At 47.0% G+C, this 20,998-nt stretch overlaps 1 protein-coding gene across 4 annotated transcripts in view; it reads left to right on the top strand.

Moving 5' to 3' along the window:
• Positions 1-20,998, top strand: part of LCBK2 (Diacylglycerol kinase family protein) — a 116,920-nt gene that overhangs the window by 79,222 nt on the left and 16,700 nt on the right. For all 4 annotated transcript variants that reach the window (XM_086483414.1, XM_086483420.1, XM_086483418.1 and 1 more), the window contains 3 exons: positions 5,540-5,593; positions 5,731-5,790; positions 6,232-6,309. In XM_086483414.1, the coding sequence (XP_086339540.1) occupies positions 5,540-5,593; positions 5,731-5,790; positions 6,232-6,309 (192 nt within the window). The remainder of the gene's footprint in view (positions 1-5,539; positions 5,594-5,730; positions 5,791-6,231; positions 6,310-20,998) is intronic.

Raw genomic sequence — 20,998 nt, 5'->3', positions numbered from 1 at the left:
CCCATTTCTGTAATATCAAGCTCCCGCATCAACTTCTCTCCCCAAGATAATAATGTCACCATCCCTGGAAAACTCCCATATATCATCATCCACAATAGAGAAGGGGGACTGTCCTCTAGGTGATGCATATACTGACGTACTACGAGGAAAATAGCAAATAGCGATGTAGATGTATTTGCCTGTCTCTGCCTTCAATCTCACCTATATATACCTAGCATGCTCATCCCTCCGAGCTATATGTATCAAAGGTTGTAGCTCCTCCCGGAATAAGACTGCCACTCCTCCCGAACCTTGTCCTCTGTGCTCTGATCGAGTCTCCTGTCTGCAAGCTCTCCCATTTGTATTCACTCACATGTGGCATGGATTGCCTTGGGGCCTGATGCGTCTCAGAGTAGAAATGATGTCCCTCCCTGTGAAACTATCCTTAAAAGGCCCCTACATCAAGGCACAAAGATCCATTACAATTCCATGTAGCCATTGTGAGTGTGGTCCCACAGGTCTCGCGTCGTCATGGGGGCGCCTCTTCATAATAATTACTCGTCCATCCCTGTAGAAGGCCACTTTCCCCTTCTCTCGAACATTATCTCGGGAATAACTTCTTTCATATGAGCAAGTTGTGAGAGTGTGAGGTCATCTCCAAGGAATATGCCCGTTGTCTTTAGTAGTGTAGGACGCCTCTTCAAGAAGTCCTCTGAGAGAGAGAGAGAGAGAGAGAGAGAGAGAGAGAGAGAGAGAGAGAGAGAGAGAGAGAGAGTTTTTAACGTCTATAAAAAGGCCGAAGTTGGCCTATGAGACAAATCAAAGTACATGAGGTGGGTGTCCTCTGTGTATCCATAAAGGATAAAAGGTACAAAAGTAAAAGTAAGCTATCCTGATTCCTGTGTAATGACTGGGGGAGGAGGTAAGTGATACAATGGTGGGGGGGGGGGGAGCTCCAAAACTGGGGAAAGATGCAAACCTTTATGCCGGGGTAAATACAATCATGAGATGCTATCCTATCTCTAGCTCCATCCAGTCCCATAGTCAGGATGTAATATATAATGCATGGGCGGATAGGGTGTGAACAATCCGCGTAAGATGGCGGCTGGATCTGCAAAAGCTCGAATGCGTCGCTCCTCCAAAGATCTATAGTAGTGCTCCCGGATCTCGTGAATCTCTCTCTGATGTAGGCGAGGTGCCCTTGTCTCTCACAAGGAAGAGGGCCCTCATCCTACACTTCTCCTCGGAAGAAGCGCGGTCTACTTTGCTTCGCAAGAGGGTGATCTTGAGAGGACTTGATGGACCACCTATCTACCTAGACGACGATCTCACACCAATGCAAGTGACACACCGACGCGCATGCATGCCTAGAGTACACCAAGCTCACAAGGAGGGGAAGAGGGCTTCATACAGAGATGGCCGAGTCATCATTGATGGCAAGGCGGTAGCATAGGGACTCGCGGCCTATGGGACACTCTACGAGGAGATACATATGGCAGTTTGGAACTGCAACGGCTCTCTATGGACACACCCAGGGAGACTGGAAGACGTGATGCATGGTAGAGACATCATTCTACTCACAGAGACACACGAGAGCTCAGAGAGAGGTCTACCCCGAGTACAGGACTATCAATGGGAGTCTACACAGAGGAAGTGTACACGGCACAACACCTTGAGAGGATCTGGCGGAGTAGCAGTCCTCTACCGCCGCTCACTTCATAGCAGGATACAGATAGTAGCACGCGATCCAGAAGCACACTACATGTGGATACGGATTCAGCTATCTGAGGAGCACATCCTCTACATCTCCATATGCTACTTTGCACCTAGCGGCTCTAGGTTTGCACAGACAGATGGAGGAGAGACAGAGGAGGTCCACACACACGGAGGAGAGGAGGAGGATGATTCACACTCACCATATGCATGTCTCAGGGAGGAGATCATGGAGTACTCTAGACTGGGTGAAGTCTTCCTCACGGGGGATTTCAAGGCCACGACAAAGTAGACAATGTGATATTTACGACTTCGATGACCCAGAGCTACTCTCCATCATGGAGGACACAAGGGCAGAGAGGATCTCTAGAGATACCACCATACCCACACCATATGGGAGACACCTACTTCGCTTGGGATCACAACACCGTCTCGTTATTTATAATGGGATGGCGCAATGGCCATCATCTGGCGGCCTGACTTGTATACCACCATCAGTAGCCAGTGGAGGTAACATCATCAGCTTCAGAGAGGCAGCCCATTTGCTCACATCTCTCACCATCCCACCACTACCTATTGGGGCTGACCACACATATCTCGCCCTATCTCTCACTGGCTCACCCATCTCACATACACCACCTACATCCACACCACACACCACTATACACTTCACACATGAGCTAGCGAAAGTTTACTCATCACATGTATATGAGGAGTGCAGAGATCTATAAAGACAGCTACCGGCTCGATGAGCCTTCGAGGAGATCACCGAGAGCGAGGTCAGGCGACAGATGAAGGCCATCACACGCCTTAAACGGCGAGCCTTCAAGGAGGCACAGGAGCTTCTCATGAGTACAGAGTGCGCCACAACATGGAGGATTCTCAGAGAGCAACGCCCCACCACCCCCTTGGAGGACCCCCAGATTTGGCATTATTATGCCGAGTGCTTAAAGCAGATACCTGGGCAGTCATTGATCCCAGCACTATTTGATCCTCGACCTACCACCTCAACTTTCTTCACATCTAGCATGGTAGAGAGGGCCATCCGATGCCTTCAACATGGCCGCTCAGCAGATCACACTGGACTACAGAGTGAGCACCTGATATATGAAGCAGACACTCTCTCCCCCTTGATAGCACGTCTCTTCAACTGCGCTCTGGTTGAGGGACTACTAGAGGAGTGGGCATTGCACGCATCGTGCCTATCCACAAATCTGGCGACACCTTGGACCCAGGGAACTACAGGACTATCATGATTGGTCACACATTGGCCAAATTGTATGGGGCAGTTCTTGAGGTGGAGCTAAGCACACATGCAGAGGCATCAGGGATATGCGCACCAGGCAGGCTTTCGACGCACTTTCTCAACTATCGACCACATCTTCGTGCTTTGCTGCTGATGGATGGAGCGAAAGCACGGAAGAGGAGACTCTACTGCTGCTTCATGGATTTCCGCAAGGCTTTTGACACTATCCTTAGAGAGAGACTCTTTTAGCGCCTTGAGGAGCTACAAATACCATCTGAGATGACGTGGGCCATTCATTCTTTGTATGCACAAGTCTTTGGTAGAGTGCGATGCCCAATTGGACTATCGGATTCCATTGCTAGCACCATTGGGGTGACGCAAGGATGCCCCCTCTCCCCTACTCTATTTGGTCTCTACATCGACGAGATATCAGATTTCATTCTACGAGAAGGCGTAGCGGGATCAGACTTAGCAGGTATACCAGTACATATTATGCTCTATGCTGATGATATCATTATATCATTCTAGTTTCTAAGACACAGGAGGGACTACAGAGCCACCTACGAGCCTTGGATGATTTCTGCACACATCGAGGGCTCACAGTGAACCTTGGCAAGACCAAGGTCATGATCTTCCACACCTCCAGGACAGTTCGTAGCAGAGCAGTACTCACAACAGCAGGCAGGCAGATCGATGTGGTTGATTCATATGTATACCTGGGGGTGACTTTCACTGGCACCAGTGGCAGATTTTCCATGGCCCAGGCAGCCCGAGACCGGCTTACATGAGGATATGCAGCGCTGGCCACTTTGGAGTGCAGATGCCATCAGGCCCACTTCTAGGAGCCCCGCACCAAGGGGTGGCTTTTTGACACTCTAGTCACACCTGTCATGATGTATGCAGCCGCAGTATGGGCACCAGGGCTATCAGCATCTCTATGGTTACGGATAGAGCGCCCACAGATCATCATGATCTCTCGTTTGCTCCACAGCAAACCCTCAGTACCACATGACATCATCAGAGCAGAGCTAGCTGCACCAGCGATGCTAGTAGAGGCCCTCTTTCAGACAATTTGTTTCATCCAGTGCATGCGAGAGCTCCCACCAGACAAACTCACCCGCAGAGCTTTTGAGGCATCGATACAGCTGCATCAGGAGGGGGACACGAGGGCATGGTACTTACCCGCTCTCCAAGCTTTGAGGAAAGGGTGATTCCTCTTCCTTGTATCCGAGTTTCTTGCATAAAGCCTTTCCATCAAGCTTGGGGGTGAGGCCTTCTTTTTCTAAAATGCCCATGACGCGAATGTTGAGGCGTTGGGCTTGTCTCATCTTCTCTTCCTCAAGGGTAGTGTGCACAATGAGGACTTCCTCCTCTCTTGCCTCCTCCTTGATGTTCTTCTTGACTACTTCGACCCACCCATTTTTAGTAGCTTCCAATTTGTCCTCGATGCTAGCGGTCAAAGCTTTGGTGAGTTCTTCTTTGAGGGCTTCCTTCGTGTCCGTGTGCATCTCACCTTCTTCGGGGGTGAGGGATGCGGCTTTGAAGTTTGAGGAGCTCGATTTGCTCCCTCATGTCTTCTCTTTCTTTGGCCCATTCCTCTTGTTTCTTCCGCCATTCTTCCTTCTCTTGCTCCTTCTCCATCTCCCATCTCTCCTTCTCTTTCTTCCATGCTTCCCTCTCTTTGATATAGGTCTCCCCTTCCTTCTCTAGTTTGGAGATCTGGTGGATAATTGTGTTAAGAGTGGTATCCGATGACTTCTTGTATTCCTTGATCTTGTCATCGAGTTTGCTCATCTCCCTCCCCATTCCTTCCTTGCTCACTCCCTTCGTCATTGTTGAGAATGAGAATAAATGTGCCCACTGCCAAGTAATAGGGCTGAACAGAGATGGGGAATCTCCATGGGTGTTGATGCTGCCTGTAGTCTGGAGTTGAAGGGTATGATGGGCTGCCCATCCCGCAACACTAGGGCTGAGCACACACGTCAGAAGCCACCCCTGCCCTGTCATATGTAGGCCCCCAGCAAAGCTGCCCGACCCTCATCCCCAGCCCCGTGACATGAAAAATGGGGGGAAAATATGAGAAAAGAGGCTAAAAAGCCCTTAAGCCCCTGGAAAAATCTGCCATGGCTAGGGAAAATATCCCTGGCCTGCAAGAGGCTGAACAGCATAGAGAGACCCAATCTTGGGCTAAACAAGGCCAAGATGAGAAAATGACTACCTCACTATTGCCGGGCACAGCCAGAAAACTGTCCTCATTCCCTATCACCTGTCTCAGATAACAGGACCAAATGGACAAATCTAGAGAGATGTCAAACTCTTTGTTGACCATCTTTTAAGTCATTGTGTTTTTCTTTTTGTTTTTGACAAAAGTAAAATATTTCTTGCTTCATTGGCCTCTTCTACCTTTGTAGGTCTTGATTTTATGTTTTGTATCCCCTCTTTTACAATGTCAGTTCAGATTTTTATCACCTCATGGATAATGTAGGTATGCATAGCATGTTTTAGTCCAAAACGATAGGTGCAGAGGAGACTGAGTATCAGCTCCTGAGAATTCTGGCAGTGAAAGTGTTTCTTTCTGCTGACAAAGGCTGTACACTACAGGTGCAAGAAGCTCTCACATCAGGCCCATTACATGCAGTAGAAATTGCAAAAGAGGTATTTTGTATATTTTTAGGTGTCCCTTCTGGGATCATTCACTTTTGATTGTGACTTTTTTTGCAGTAAGACGTTTTGATTCTGTTTTTTATGGCATTGCTCATATTTCTCCTATTTGACTGCTGTACTAATCACAGGCTGTGCGAAATGGCGCTCATGCTGTTGTTGCTGTAGGAGGTGATGGCACCCTGCACGAGGTTCTTTAACTGCAAGCTTATCTTACAGCCATAATGTCTCTCATGTGAACTTCTTTTTGGGTCAATTGCCACTTTATAATCTAGCAATCATTTTTAGAGGTTTTTTGAGAATTTCAAGCGTGGGCCTTTTCAGCAGGTGGGCAGTTTAGCTTCTCTGCACCTTCTGATCAGTTGCTTTTTCATTTATTGACTTTCTAAGATTGTAGGGGAACTGCACTGGACATCCAAGTGAGGTCTGCATGGGCCTTCACAAGCATCTTAGCCACTGAGAAGCAAATCTCTTTGTGTTGTGTGATAAGTTCTGAAGCTGCACTACAGAGCTTTTCGTTGTATACTTGGATACTACTGTGGTGTGGCTCTTGTTTTGTCTAGTCAGGGTGTATCCTTCCTTTTTTATAATTGTTGCACGTGTTGGACGTGATATTCTATGATTGTGATCAGGTGGTTAATGGATTTTTTGAAGATGGAAAGCCTATTGAGGGAAATGGTGGAGCACACTCAACTAAGACAGCCCTTGGGGTACGCGATTTGTATTTATGCATTTGGAGTTGTGAAAAAGTCAGCTGTTGACTGCAGCAGCTCAATTGTCTTAGGCCTTCATGTCAAATACCTCTGTCTTGCATGCTCTGTGTGAAATGGTTGAAAGATAATAGAGCAATTCCTCGTGCCTTCCGGTCATTTGAGTTGGAAAAGTCCATGGGATTTATATGGGCATGTGGACACTCACAGTCCATTGAAAATTATGTACGAGAATAGCAAGTGGGCTAACAAGTGAACTTATATGTTCTTCATTGATACTTAATGGTGATAGGACGTGAAAAACTTCAAATCTACAACTTCATCCTCCATTATCATATCATCTTTGTCTTCAAGCCTGGCCTCGGATAACATATTGGATTATCTTTTCCTGCAATATTGTGAAATTCAAGGTTAAGAGACTTGATGTAAAGCAATCCAGCCTAACATGCGAATATATTGTGTTGAACAACTCGTTATCATTCTGAGAAGAGGTAAGCAATGGGTCTCTACCACCACTGTAGCACCCATAAAATACTGTTACAACACCCCAAAGCTCTCTCTCTACCTGTGGATATGCTCTTGGCCAAGAACTTAACACTTTAGCACCAACTTGGGCAATTGTGATTGAAGAATCTTCGTGTCCCGACCACGGACTTATTAGCCACTCCCACCCTTACTTCATTGCGCATCGGGCGCGCTCCTATCTTCATCGCTCTGTCCTACAGGGCATAAAGCCATAAAGAATCCCAGATTACATATGGATTCCAAAAAGAATCAGACGACTCCATCTGCCATCTCCGAAGCGGGAGGTGGTACGGAAAATTCAAGTGGATTAGCAGGGAACGAGTACGGGCCACCTCAGCCTTTACGGTATGAACTCATGGAGATGCAAGGTCAACAGCAGGTTGACGAGTGCACAAAGCAGATGCTTCAGGTTGCCAAGGATCCACAGTATGCCAAATTTTTTACCCGGCACCCGATGGATGAAATGCATACTCATTGGCAGAAAGCCATCGAGTCGCCAATAAAATCGGCAATCAAGAAACCTCCTTTCTCACGGATGTTTACTAAGGATGAACTCGTGGACATTATTGAACATCGAGTCAACCAACTATTTGGGTCAAAGGAGAACAATTGAAGAAACGGAACAAGGGAGCTGACTTCCCTGGTTACTTGGGCCGAAGATTCTCTTTTGAAAAAGGAACAAAACAAAAGAAGCGTGTACGCTTCGAAGCATTGTCTAGTTCGTCCTCATCTTCTTTTGACAGCTCGGATAGCTCATCTTTTTCTGACTCGAGTGATGAGGACAGAAAGTGCAAGAAATGATGAACGGACTATACGTTTTACTCAAAAAGGAAGAACTTTTACAGAGCTAATCAGTATGATTTTCTCTACGACAAGGGCAAGAAGGCCAATGAATTCAAAGAAGGTGGACAAGCGGTAAAGCTTTAAATCTTTTCACGGTTTTAAGATGCTCCTGAGGCGTTAGCCTTTATCCAACAGTTTGATGTAACATTTTTGGGAGGCCGCTATACAGAGCACTCTAAGAGTAGACGGGCAGCAGCCTTTGTGAAAGGCATTGCACGGACATGGTGGTCCATTCTTTTGTTAAGAAAAGAGGCACAGATAAAGTGGCTGAAATCCAAGAAACTTTTTATTTCCTTATGGCTCACTCAAGAATATGAACAAGATGTGAGAACCGACTGGAACCATCTTCGGATGATCAGGGGTGACAGTTTGGATGATTATTGTGAAAGATTTTGGGATACCTTCCTTCCGACCTCTTCTTTTAAGAAGATTAGTTTTAAGGAACAAATTGAGAAGTTTTGTTGTGGACTCCCCAAAGAAATTCGAGATTATTGTCTTGAGAAGAAGTTAGAGTCCATTCAACAATTGATGGGACATGCTAAGCGGGGATTCGCTACGCATTTGGGTAACTTGACTTACCTACCATATGAACCTTCAACTAGTCAGAACAGACACACTCGACAAACATATACATGAACTTGACTGATTGAAGACCAGAAAGACGAATATTTCAAAGCAGGTAAGTGTTTTGAATGTGGAGAACCAGGACATATCGATGCACGGTGCCCCAACAAGGCACAAGAATCAGGATGACTAACATAATGGAAGTACAGCGGGACGAGGAGATACTCGTTACAGAAAAGATTTTAGATAGAACCTTATGGATAAATTAGCATTATTTTGTTGTATGAATTTATGGAATGAGACTTTTTGGGAGAGGAGAAAAAAGATCTTGAATTTTTTTTTTGGGGATGAAACCAATGTTGTATGGAAGAATCTGTTATTTGTGACCACATAACACAATTATGAATGAGATGATAATGATGACTTTGGAGCAAGGTTGGATCAAAACGTACGTACGGATCGGTGTGTGTGTGTGTGTGTGTGTGTGTGAAGCCCGTACGGTGCAGATTTAAAATAAAAAGCTAAGTCCCTTGCAGTAGTTACACAGTATGTGGTTGTCTTGTAAAACGTGGCTTTGAATGTCTCTATAAGTTGTTGGCTTCTCTCTTGTTTTTTATTGAAATGTCCTAGAAAATTTAGTACAATGCGGTTTTTTTACAAGAGTACGTACTTTTACGTACATAAAAAATTTTCTTGTACGGAACAACGTACAATATGTACATATACGCCACGTACAGTACGTTTGGTACCGCCTTGCTTTGGAGCGGTGATAGCTCTCGGATGAACGTGAAAAAGAGCAAGAAGATACTCGTTCAACAACAGATACTGACTTTCCAAGACAGGAAAGAGAAAGGTTGATCATAGATAAGAACCATCCGGCATTGAATGCGAAATGAATCGAGGAGGACCTAGCAAATACTCATGAGATTTGGAACTTTACCTCGACGCTTTTGGTCTAGCAGTGGCTATTCCAAGAGTTCCCACAAATCAACAATTTGAATCTGGTGCAGGCGGGACTGCATCATATTCCACCGATGTTGTATGGAAGAATCTGTTATTTGTGACCACATAACACGATTATGAATGAGATGATAATGATAACTTTGGAGCGGTGATAGCTCTCGGTTGAACCTGAAAAAGAGCGAGAAGATACTCGTTCGGCAACAGATACTGACGTTCCAAGACAGGAAAGAGAAAGGTGGATCTTAGATAAGAACCATCCGGCATTGAATGTGAAATGAATGGAGGACCTGGCAGATACTCATCAGATTTGGAACTTTAGCTCGACGCTTTTGGTCTAGCAGTGGCGATTCCGAGAGTTCCCACAGATCAGCAGGTTGAATCTGGTGCAGGCGGGAATGCACAAGAGGGGAGTTACTCCACTCCTTTGTCATAGATTACCTCGATGGAATAAAGTCTCTGATTTCCTTTGGGTTTCAGGGATATTGATGGGCTAATAGTATTCTGCTGAATGACTTTATGATAGAAACTTCCACTTGGGATCCCAGAAAATGATTAACTCGCACAGGACAGTGCTTTAAGTGGAAAATCTCTATAGACATGACCGCAATATGGGATTAGTTAACCCGACATCAGTGAGGTCCGGAATGGATCTAGATGTGGTTATTAAATACGTTGCTGGCAGTCATAGTATGAGATTTGGAATGAATTTTTTTATGATTGATCTGTCCTGTGATATCATGTGCAGTGATGTGATTGTTGTCTTTGTACAAGTGCTAGATTGTCATGTCTAGTGCATCGGTACTTAGAGTACTGAACTGGTTTATGGCCTTTCTCTGTTTTGCAGGCGTAATCGAGGGCGATTACAATTCTTTCGAGAGGGGGGTATGTCACAAAGTGATGACGTGACAAGACCACCCGGACTGATGTCGTGGCTTGACCACCCGCAAACATGGCAGACAGTACGGATGATGACGTGGCAAATAGTACTGATTTTCGGATTTGCGTTGACATGCTTACGTGGTAGAGTGCGCTATTAGGTGCTGATGTGGCAGCCTGTACGGGTTTCCGTAAATTGCGTTGAGTGCTGTTCTGACAGATTTTTGGAACAAGTTGCTTTTGGGACTTTTTGCTTTTGAATTTACTGCTTTTGGGGATCTGCTTTTGGCATCCCCTGTAAGAGTAAAAGAGCCCTAAGGGCCTCACTCTTCAAAGCATCTAGACGTAGAGTCTGAGAGCGGAGGTTCCTGACGGGAGTTGTTTCCTCAAGATTTAATAAAGTAAAGAAACACCGAAAAGGGCGCCAAGTTTTGGAGCCAATACCTCTGGGCACGGAACTACGCCGGGCCCTGTCGTCTTGAACTGAACTATGATTTAAAGTTATGAATTATTTTCAATGATTCTCTCGTGTGTTATGCTAGATTTCCGACTTGGGGTGCTCAAGCCTATTACAGTGGTATCAAAGCATCAGGCGTGTGCTTTTCTCAAAGCATACCGGTCCTATCAAAGAGCAAACAGGGCACTTGGGCAATTGTTATTGAAGAATCTTCGTGTCCCAACCTCGGACTTAATAGTTACTCTCACCCTTACTTCATCGCGCATCGGGCGCGCTCCCATCTTCATCTCTCTGTCTTACAAGGCATAAAGCTATAAAGAATCCCAGATTACATATGGATTCCGAAAAGAATCAGACGACTGCATCTGCCATTTCCGAAGCGAGAGGTGGTACGGAAAATTCAAGTGGATTAGCAGGGAATGAGTACGGGCCACCTCGGCCTTCACATTATGAACTCGTGGAGATGCTTGCCGGATTGATCTAGAGGTGTGGAAGATCATGACCTTGGTCTTCCCAAGGTTCACTGTGAGTCCTCTGTGTGTACAAAACTCATCCAAGGCGCTCAAACGGCTCTGTAGGCCCTTTGGTGACTCTGAAATCTAAACAATGTCATTAGCATATAGCATAATGCGGACTGGAGTACCTGCTAGGTCAGCTCTTGCCCCTCCTGCTCGTAAGATGAAGTGGGAGATCTCATCAATATAGAATCCAATGACGGTCGGGGAGAGGGGGCATCCTTGCTTAACACCAATGGTGCTAGACTCTAATAGGCTACCTGGACAACGAACTCTCCCAGTCACTCTCTCATAGAGAGTATAGATGGCCCATATCATCTCTGATGGTATCCCTAGACTCTGAAGTTGCCGAAAGAGCCTCTCCCGTGGGACTGAAATCCACAAAGTAGCAAAAAGCTTCTTCTACTACACCTTTGCCCCATCAATGAGGCATCATAGAACGAAGATGTGGTCGATGGTGGAGAAGGTCTGCCTAAACCTTGCTTGGCCAGGAGCCCATAGGCCCTCAGTCTCTCCATATGAACTAAGCTCAGCCTGAAGTACTGCCCCATACAGTTTGGCTATTGTATGGCCAATCATGATAGTCCTGCAATTCCCTAGGTCTAGGGTGTCTCTAGATTTGTGAATTGGCACAATGGTGTGCCGACTCCACTCCTCTGGGAAGCCCTCCCTTATAGCCCGATTGAATACATGTGCAATCATTGGGGCTATAGTGGCGACTGCATAAATGAGGTGCTCACTTTGTAATCCTGTATGATCTCAAGACATGCGGTGCTGTAGGCGGTGGATGGCCTTCTTGACCATCTCTGCTGTGAAGAAAGGGGAGCTCGTGGGTCGAGGTGCAGGTGGTTGTCAAAAGCAATGCCAAAAAGCTGCCAGCGTAAATCACGGAATTCTGTACAACTGCCACATCAGCACTGTCAGTGCGTTTTGCTGAAATCTGTCACGTCAGCATTGTCAGCACAAAATCCGGGCTACCCGTACAACTGCCACGTCATCAGTTTTTGTCGCAAGTCTTTCTTTGTGTGTGTGTGTAGGTCCTGCTTTATTTTAATCCTTTATGTCACTTGGGGCCCCATCGGACGGGGTCTCCATAAGTTGGTAGGATTCCTTTTGTTGGCATCTGCAAGTTGACTCCGTTCTTCAAGGCTTTGACACGTCAGCAGTTTGTGACAGGAGCATACCTGATTCAAGCATGTCACACGATCCCAGGCTCGTGCTTTGCAGCTTGCTAGTGAGATTGGCACCATGGAGGCAGATGCGGGTCCATCTCATGCGACATCTACCAGGCCTCGCGGTGGAGGGCGTTTTGGTCGAGCTACTACTACTAGGCGCTCTCTGGTTATGAGAGATTGCTTTCTGATGATAGTGCATCTAGTAGTGACAGTGATGGTGAGGAGTCTAGTAGCGACTCTTCTGAGGAGGACTCTAGCTAGTTGCTTATTGATATTTGGATAGTTTATGTAGTATGGCCAAAACTCAGCTCATGCATTATTGCTCTTTTGATCTTTGGTCAGGAGTCGGGATTCAGCTCATGTATTAGGAACTACTGGTGTGATTTGAGTCATGATTCTTGTTTATGAGTACATGAGTTTAGACATTGTTATTTGTTTTGCCATTGTAATTTATCATGGTTTTGGCTTGGCTAGGTATTGTAATTTCAGCTCTTACCTTGTTCACTTGTGACTAAGTCTCAGATCTAGATTTTGGTATTTCACATGTCTTGACAGGTGAATTTGTATGTATATTCAATGTATAATTATAGGTACATACATGTAAAACAAAACCTGTGTTTCGCTTTCTCTGAGCTCCGAAACGAAAGATTTCAGAAACCTCGAAATCCCCAAATATTTCATGTCACACTGATCACACATGAGAGAGCACATGTAACAAATTCATTTTAGGAATGCCCGTTTCAAAGTACTCCTTAAAGTCATTTAGTAGAATATTGTCCGCCTATCAGTATCCTTGAAATCTCAAAAGAAATCAGTGACTTTATTCCCATCGAGGAGTGCTTTGGAACCAAAAGAATCTGGCAATCAATGCCGGGCTTTCTTGTTTGGGACCCCATCGGTTCGTCTCTCTCTCTCTCTCTCTCTCTCTCTCTCTCTCTCTCTCTCTCTCTCTCTCTCTCTCTCTCCTCAGAACAATTGGTATGATGAGGAATGCCGCCAGACTAGAGCTAGACTTCAGAGGGAAGTGCTTTTGGGGGACACCACTCACAGACAGTCACAGATTGACTTCTGACGCCTAGTGCGGCGGAAGAAGAGAGCATTTTTGGCTCGACTAGAGCAGGATCTCTACGCGCTATTCTTGAGTCAGGACTCGCGTGAGGCATGGTGGCTCTTTCATGAGCTCTCTCCCCCCCCCCCCCCCCCCCCCCCGCCATTACCTCTACAGAGACTTGGGGTCAATATGCATCATCTTGTACACAGGTTCTCGACAGCCGCCCCTTCCCGACCCCCCTGATCCATGCCCACACACATGTGCTTTTTTTCACCGCTGAGATGGTGAAGAAGGCCATTGACAGGATGAGGATTGGGAGAGCATATGATCATGATGGCTTGGTGGCTAAGCATTTCATGCATGCAAGAGATCTACTAGCAGAGCTTCTAGTAGTCATGTTTAACCGTGCCATGTGTGAAGGCTTGCCTGATACTTGGAGCCTATCTACGATTGTACCTATCTTCAAATCAGGAGACCCTATGGAGCCTGGGAATGCACTATCATGATTGGACACACATTGGCACGGTTGTACACATCCATTCTTGAGCAGCTGAGTAGATGGGCAGAGAGAGAGGGAGTGTGTGCAGCTGGGCAGGCAGGGTCTAGGAGAGGTTTTTCTACTCTGGACCATATCTTGACACTCAAGGCCATCATCGAGGAGGGCAAATCCCGTGGGAGACGGATCTATTGTAGCTTTGTGGACTTCCGCAAAGCATTTGACACAGTACCTAGAGCTAGATTGATGTGCAGATTACAGGAGATGGGAGTATCCACAAAGCTCACTTGGGGGATCATGGCATTGTACAGATCAGTAGTAGGGCATGTACGCACCTTAGAGGGTCTATCTACACCGGTTCACTCCACTATTGGGGTGAAGCAGGGCTGCCCGCTCTCTCCTACTCTATTTGGTATGTATGTGGATGAGGTTTCTGATTACATTGAGAGAGATGGGGATAGAGGTGCACCGCTGGCAGGGACATGGATTCCTCTATTGTTATATGCTGATGATATTGTGTTTATCTCCGACTCTCCGGAGGGGATGCAACGTCACTTGGATGCTTTGCATAGGTTTGCCCATGAAAGTGGTTTGTCTGTCGACCTTGGTAAAACGAAAGGTCATGGTATTTAATACCACCCCACAGTGGATCAGGAGGTCAGCGCCCGCATTCACTTACGGCCAGGAAACGGTGGAGTATACAAATGCTTACACTTACCTTGGAGTGGTTTTTAGTGGACCAGCATCTTCATTGAGAGCAGCAGAGACTAGATTGACCAGAGCCCATTCGGCATTGGGAAGATTGGAGAGGATGTGTTTACAGGTTCAGTTTCAGGAGCCTCGGACGAAGCTCTGGCTCTTTGACACTTTGGTGGCTTCTGCATTGCTCTATGGAGCTGAGATCTGGGGGCCTTCATTGGATCATCACGGGAGGACTTGTCGCACTGATGGATGGGGGGACATGGAGAAGCCCCTGGTCTCTATGATCTCACGGGTCATTAGAGCCAAGGCTTCAGTACCACGTGCCATTATCCGAGCAGAGCTAGCTGCCCCCCCACTAGTGGTTGAGGGGCATACCAAATCTGTCTCCTTCATACACCGCATGTGGGAACTTCCCAGAGACAGATACGCACACCTTGCACTTGAGTCCTCTCGGCAGTTAGCCATGCAAGGAGATACAGCATGTTGGTATGGGGAGATGACATGATGGTTCCAGGGACATGGGTTCAGTATAGACAGATTGCCCCCCTTCCAGTACTCACTGGATGCACCCTCCTTGACTCTTACACAATCCGAGATCACTAGGGTCATCCACCCGGACCTGACTCAGCTAGACACCAGGAAAACATGGATACAGCTAGCACAGGAGCTGGGCACGAAGATGGCTTTCTACAGAGAGCATCTTCTCGAGCTTACAGCGGACGGTTTTGTGACGAGGCCCAGATACATGGACACCCACTTGTCTCATGGGATACGGTGTGCTATTGGCAAGATACGTACATATCTTCACACCAACTGCGGCTAGCCAGTCTCAGAGACACATCACTGACTTCTTTAGAGCAGACACTGGACACCCGGAGGAGCTACTACCACAACAGATCTCGTCGCCTCACACCAGAGGCACATTGATCGACCGAGCGATTGAGTTGGGAAGATCCAGACACCACGACTGCGGAGGACTACACAGCACCTACGGAGGCTACATCAGAGGATTCTGATCACTTTGGCCCGACATGCACGACGCCGGGTCAGACTGCTGGCCATGGAGGAGATTGATGAGATCCGCCAGCGACCAATGTTGGATCTCTTGTGACTTGTGATTTTACTACCACAACAGATCTCGTCGCCTCACACCAGAGGCACATTGATCGACCGAGCGATTGAGTTGGGAAGATCCAGACGCCCACGACTGCGGAGGACTACACAGCACCGACGGAGGCTACATCAGAGGATTCGGATCACTTTGGCCCGACATGCACGACGCCGGGTCAGACTGCTGACCATGGAGGAGATTGATGAGATCCGCCAGCGACCAATGTTGGATCTCTTGTGACTTGTGATTTAGCTATCCCGGCTAGCTGCTTAGTTCACACGTACCAGCTTAGGATTTCATAGTATTTATATTTTATCATTTTGCTACTCTGACTTTGTATCAAATCCACCACATTGTAACGCTCTGGTCTCATAGGTCATTTTAGCCTTTTGAAGACGTTAATATAACATCTCATTCCATCTCTCTCTCTCTCTCTCTCTCTCTCTCTCTCTCTCTCTCTCTCTCTCTCTCTCTCTCTCTCTCTCTCTCTCTCTCTCTCTCTCTCTCTCAACTTGCGCATATGAGAGAAGTAATGCCCGAGATTCAAGCGGCAAGGGAGAAGGGGAAGATGGCCTTTTACAGAGATGGTCGGGTGGTGATTGTAGAGCGGCGCTCTACATGACGGTGCGAGACCTATGGGACCACATTGAGGATGGCGACTTGGAAATGTAATGGGTCTATGAGGTTGGATGTTGGTGCCTTTGAGGACAGTTTCAGAGACAAGGACATTGTTTTCTTTTCAGAGACTCACCAGGCCCCTGGCCAATTGTTGCCACATGTGGTGGGATACAAATGGGAGACAGCCCACAGAACAGTCACGAGATCTGAGCATGGGAGTAGAGGTTCAGGAGGAGTAGCGGTGTTGTTTAGGGAGGAGCTACAGCCACTACTACATATTGTACGGAGAGATGATCAGGCTAGATACATGTGGGTGAGGCTGAGAGCTGACACAGGTCGATTTCTATATATTGCTATATGTTACTTCCCCCCCCCCCCAGTACGTCAATATATGCTGTATCCAGAGGGCAGTCGCCTTTCTCAATTCTAGATGATGATATATGGGAGTTTTCTAGGGATGGTGATATCATCCTCCTAGGAGACTTCAATGCTCGAACGGGCAACTGTCAGACAGTCTTCTACGACACTTCAGATGAGATGCTTAGAGAGTTGGATGTGGGTGAGCTGGGGTTTGACAGATGCTCACATGACAGAGAGCAGACTGAGTATGGGAGATACCTCACGGAGATGACGACTACACATGGGCTAGCCATACTTAATGGCTTACAGCGGTTTCCTGGAGCAGCAGGCTTCACATGCTTTCCACACAGACATGGGGCCAGTACAGTGGACTATGTTATGACACAGCCGAGCTTTATTCCTTGTATTCAAGATTTCACAGTGGGAGCCAGACCAGTGGGCGTAGCAGTGGATCATGCTCTCTTGACACTGTCCGTATCTTTTCAGTTTAGTACAGCCCAGAAATCAGGAGGCAGGTCACACACCCGTTATACATTTACACCAGAGACTGACTCGGTTTATACAGAGGCGATCTGGGATCGTCTATGCACAATTGCTCCAGGCCTCTCAGTAGAGGAGTGCACTACTTTACTGACTGAGACACTACATGATGCAGCATCAGAGGCATACCCACACACTCAACCGGATCGGAGGCCACATTCTGGGAGCATGCCCCAGAATAGTTGGTATGATGAGGAGTGCAGAGAGATGAGAGCCCAGCTTCAGAGGGATCTTCATTTAGGAGTCATCACCTACAGACAGTCGCGGATTGCTTTCCGGCGCCTTGTGCAAAAGAAGAAACGAGCTTACCTGGCCCAGATGGAGCGAGACTTGTATCAGTTGTTCTTGAGTAGAGACTCAGGCGAGGCATGGCGACTCTTCCATGAGCACTCCCCTCCCCCAGTGATTACTTCTCCTGATGTGTGGGGCCAGTATGCGACATCGTTATATACGGTTCCTGGGCAGGATCCCCTTCCAGATCCTACAGAGCCATGTCCACCTACGAGCACCTTCTTTACCACTGAGATGGTAAAGAGAGCCATTGACAAGATGAGGACCAGGAGGGCTTACGATCATGACGGTCTAGCAGCGGAGCACTTTATACATGCTAGGGATATGCTGATGGAGGTTCTTGCAGTGTTGTTCAATCGTGCCATGTGTGAGGGATTACCTGAGACTTGAAGGTTGTCTACTATTGTGCCTATATTCAAGGCAGGTGATCCTACAGAGCCTGAAAATTACCGCACTATTATGGTTGGACACACACTGGCACGATTGTATGCATCCATTATTGAGCAGCAGTTGAGTAACTGGGCAGAGGGTGAGGGTGTACGGGCAAAGGGACAGGCAGGTTTCAGGAGGGGTTTCTCCACTCTTGACCATATTCTGACACTCAGAGCTATCATTGAGGAGGGCAGGTCACATGGGAGACGGATTTATTGTAGCTTTGTGGATTTCCGCAAAGCATTTGATATGGTACCGAGAGCTCGACTGATGCGCAGACTGCAGGAGATGGGGGTGCCCACAGTGTTGATTTGGGGGATTATGGCTTTATACAGATTAGTGATGGGACATGTACGCACCCCAGAGGGGATATCTGACTTAGTTCACTCCACTATCGGGGTGAAACAAGGTTGCCCATTGTCTCCTACTCTATTTGGTATGTATGTTGATGAGGTGTCTGATTACATTGACAAAGAGGGTGATAGAGGTGCCCAGCTGGCAGGGACGTGGATCCCATTGTTGTTATATGCTGATGATATTGTCTTGATCTCTGACTCACCAGAGGGTATGCAGCGACAGTTGGATGCATTACACAATTTTGCAGAGGATAGTGGATTGTCTGTAAACCTTGGTAAAACCAAGGTCATGGTGTTTAACACCACACCGCAGTGGATCAGGAGATCGGCACCGACCTTCACGTATGGTCAAGAGATTGTGGAGTATACAGATGCATACACTTACCTTGGGATAGTCTTCACTGGGCCGAGGTTTTCTTTGGGGAGAGCAGCAGAGACTAGACTGACCAGAGCTTATGCGGCCTTGGGAGGCTTGGAGAGGATGTGTTCGCAGGTTCAGTTCCAGGAACCTCGGACAAAGTTATGGCTCTTTGATACTTTAGTAGCCTCAGCTATGATGTATGGGGTACAGGTATGGGGACCTTCTGTAGGCCAGGATGGTTGGAGACGTATGGAGAGGCCCTTGGTATCTATGATCTCCCGATTGATTAGAGCCAAGGCCTCCGTACCTCACACGATCATTCGAGCAAAGCTAGCTGCCCCCCCCATGGAGATTGAGGCGCTTACCAGATCAGTGTCCTTTGTGCACAGCCTATGGGATACTACTAGAGACAGATATGCTAGACTGGCCCTTGAGTCTTCCAGACAGTTAGCTCTACAGGGGGACACTTCATGCTGGTATGCACAGATGACTTCATGGTTTCAGACGCATGGCTTCACCATGGACAGGTTGCCCCCTTTCCAGTATTCTCTTGAGGCACCCTCGTTGTCTCTTACACGGGTGGAGATCACTAGACTCATTTGTCAGGACCTGATCCAGCTCGACACTAGGAGGACATGGATAGAGCCGCCTCAGGAGTTCAGCACGAAGATGGCTTTCTATAGAGAGCATCTTCTCCACCTCACAAGAGATGGGTTTGTGATTCGACCCAGCTACATGGACACACATATGTCTCATGGTTTGCGTTGTGCCATTGGTCAGATACGCACATCCTCACATCAGCTCGAGATTGAGACTGGTAGATTCAGAGGGATACCAGCAGACAGCAGGATATGCCGATTATGCCAGAGAGAGCCAGAGACAGAGTTGCACTACATATGTCATTGCACAGTGTTCTATGAGATACGGGGGCGTTTCCACTGCTTATTCAGAGAGGGTTTTGGTCCTCTATCTAGGGTCATGAGTTATGAGGATCAGAGATGTCTTGGACTATATCTACTTGAGTTACACAGGTATAGAGACACTTTACTGGGGAGAGCTAGAGAGAGGCAGTCCCAGAGACACATTACAGATTTCTTTTCACTAGATATGGGACAGCCAGAGGAGCAGCCACCACTGCAGAGCTCTGTGGGGGAGCAGGTGAGAGAGCCCACTTGCTACTCTATGCAATGAGAGTGAAGGAGAAGAGGAGAGTGGCGCAGAAGAAGCTCACGCAGAGAGAAAACGTGAGAGAGAGAGAGAACGCTCGTTGAAAATCTGGGAGAAGTCACTATTGTGACATTTTGGGCTTGACCTTTGAGTATATGAGTAAGTGACTAGGGGGCCATTCACACTTGGGCCCCCTCACTTATAAGTCTTTTAACTTATAAGTTAATAAGTACAAGGCACTTAGGCCTTTATTCCCTAACAACCTCCCACCTAAAGGCAATGTACCTTGGGAGATCAAAGAATCAGCTAACTATGATACATCAGCTGATCATACACTTACTCATCCAACACCCATCATCTGACGGCAATATGCAAACCGCTCTGCTGGAAGACTCTTGGTCAAAAGATCTACAGGATTGTCATCTGTGTGCACCTTGACAAGTGTAATGCTCTTGTCATCAAGCACACTCCTGATAAAATGATACTTCACCTCTATGTGCTTTGTCTTGGCATGAAAAACAGGATTCCTTGCAAGCATAATAGCACTCTGACTATCACAGTGTAGCACAGGAACCGGTGACTTAATGCCAAGCTCTTCTACCAAACGCATGAGCCACAAAGCTTCTTTGCATGCCTCAGTGGCAGCCACATACTCAGTCTCAGTGGTAGACAAAGCAACACATTTTTGCAGTCTAGAAATCCAAGAAACTGCACCTCCTGTGAATGTAAACACATATCCAGAGGTAGACTTCCTGCAATCTGGATGTCCAGCAAAATCTGCATCTGTAAAGCCATTCACAGATGTCTCACTCTTCCCAAAACAAATGCACAAGTCTTTAGTGCCTTTCAAGTATCTCAAGATACACTTCACTGCTTCCCAATGCTTTTTGCCAGGATTGCTCATGTACCTGCTTACCACTCCCACCGCAAATGCAATGTCCGGACATGTAGCAACCATAGCATACATCAAACTGCCAACGGCTGATGCATAAGGAATCTTGGCCATTTCAGCCCGCATATCATCTGTGTTTGGGCAGTCATGTGCAGTCAGTTTTAAATATGGAGGCAGCGGAGTACCAAGTGCCTTTCCCCCATCCATATGAAAACGATGTAGCACCTTATTAACATAATCTTGTTGAGATAGATACAGATGCCTGTTAGGTCTATCTCGAGAGATACGCATGCCCAAAATATGATTAGCATCACCAAGATCCTTCATGTCAAAGCGACTCTTTAAGCTTTGCTGTAATGCATCCAACTCCGTGACATTTTTACCCGCAATAAGC

The sequence above is a fragment of the Adiantum capillus-veneris genome, chromosome 2 (assembly GCF_014529385.1).
Source record: "Adiantum capillus-veneris isolate H3 chromosome 2, ASM1452938v2, whole genome shotgun sequence".
NCBI lineage: Eukaryota > Viridiplantae > Streptophyta > Polypodiopsida > Polypodiales > Pteridaceae > Adiantum > Adiantum capillus-veneris.
This window is presented reverse-complemented; position numbering and strand designations above follow the sequence as displayed.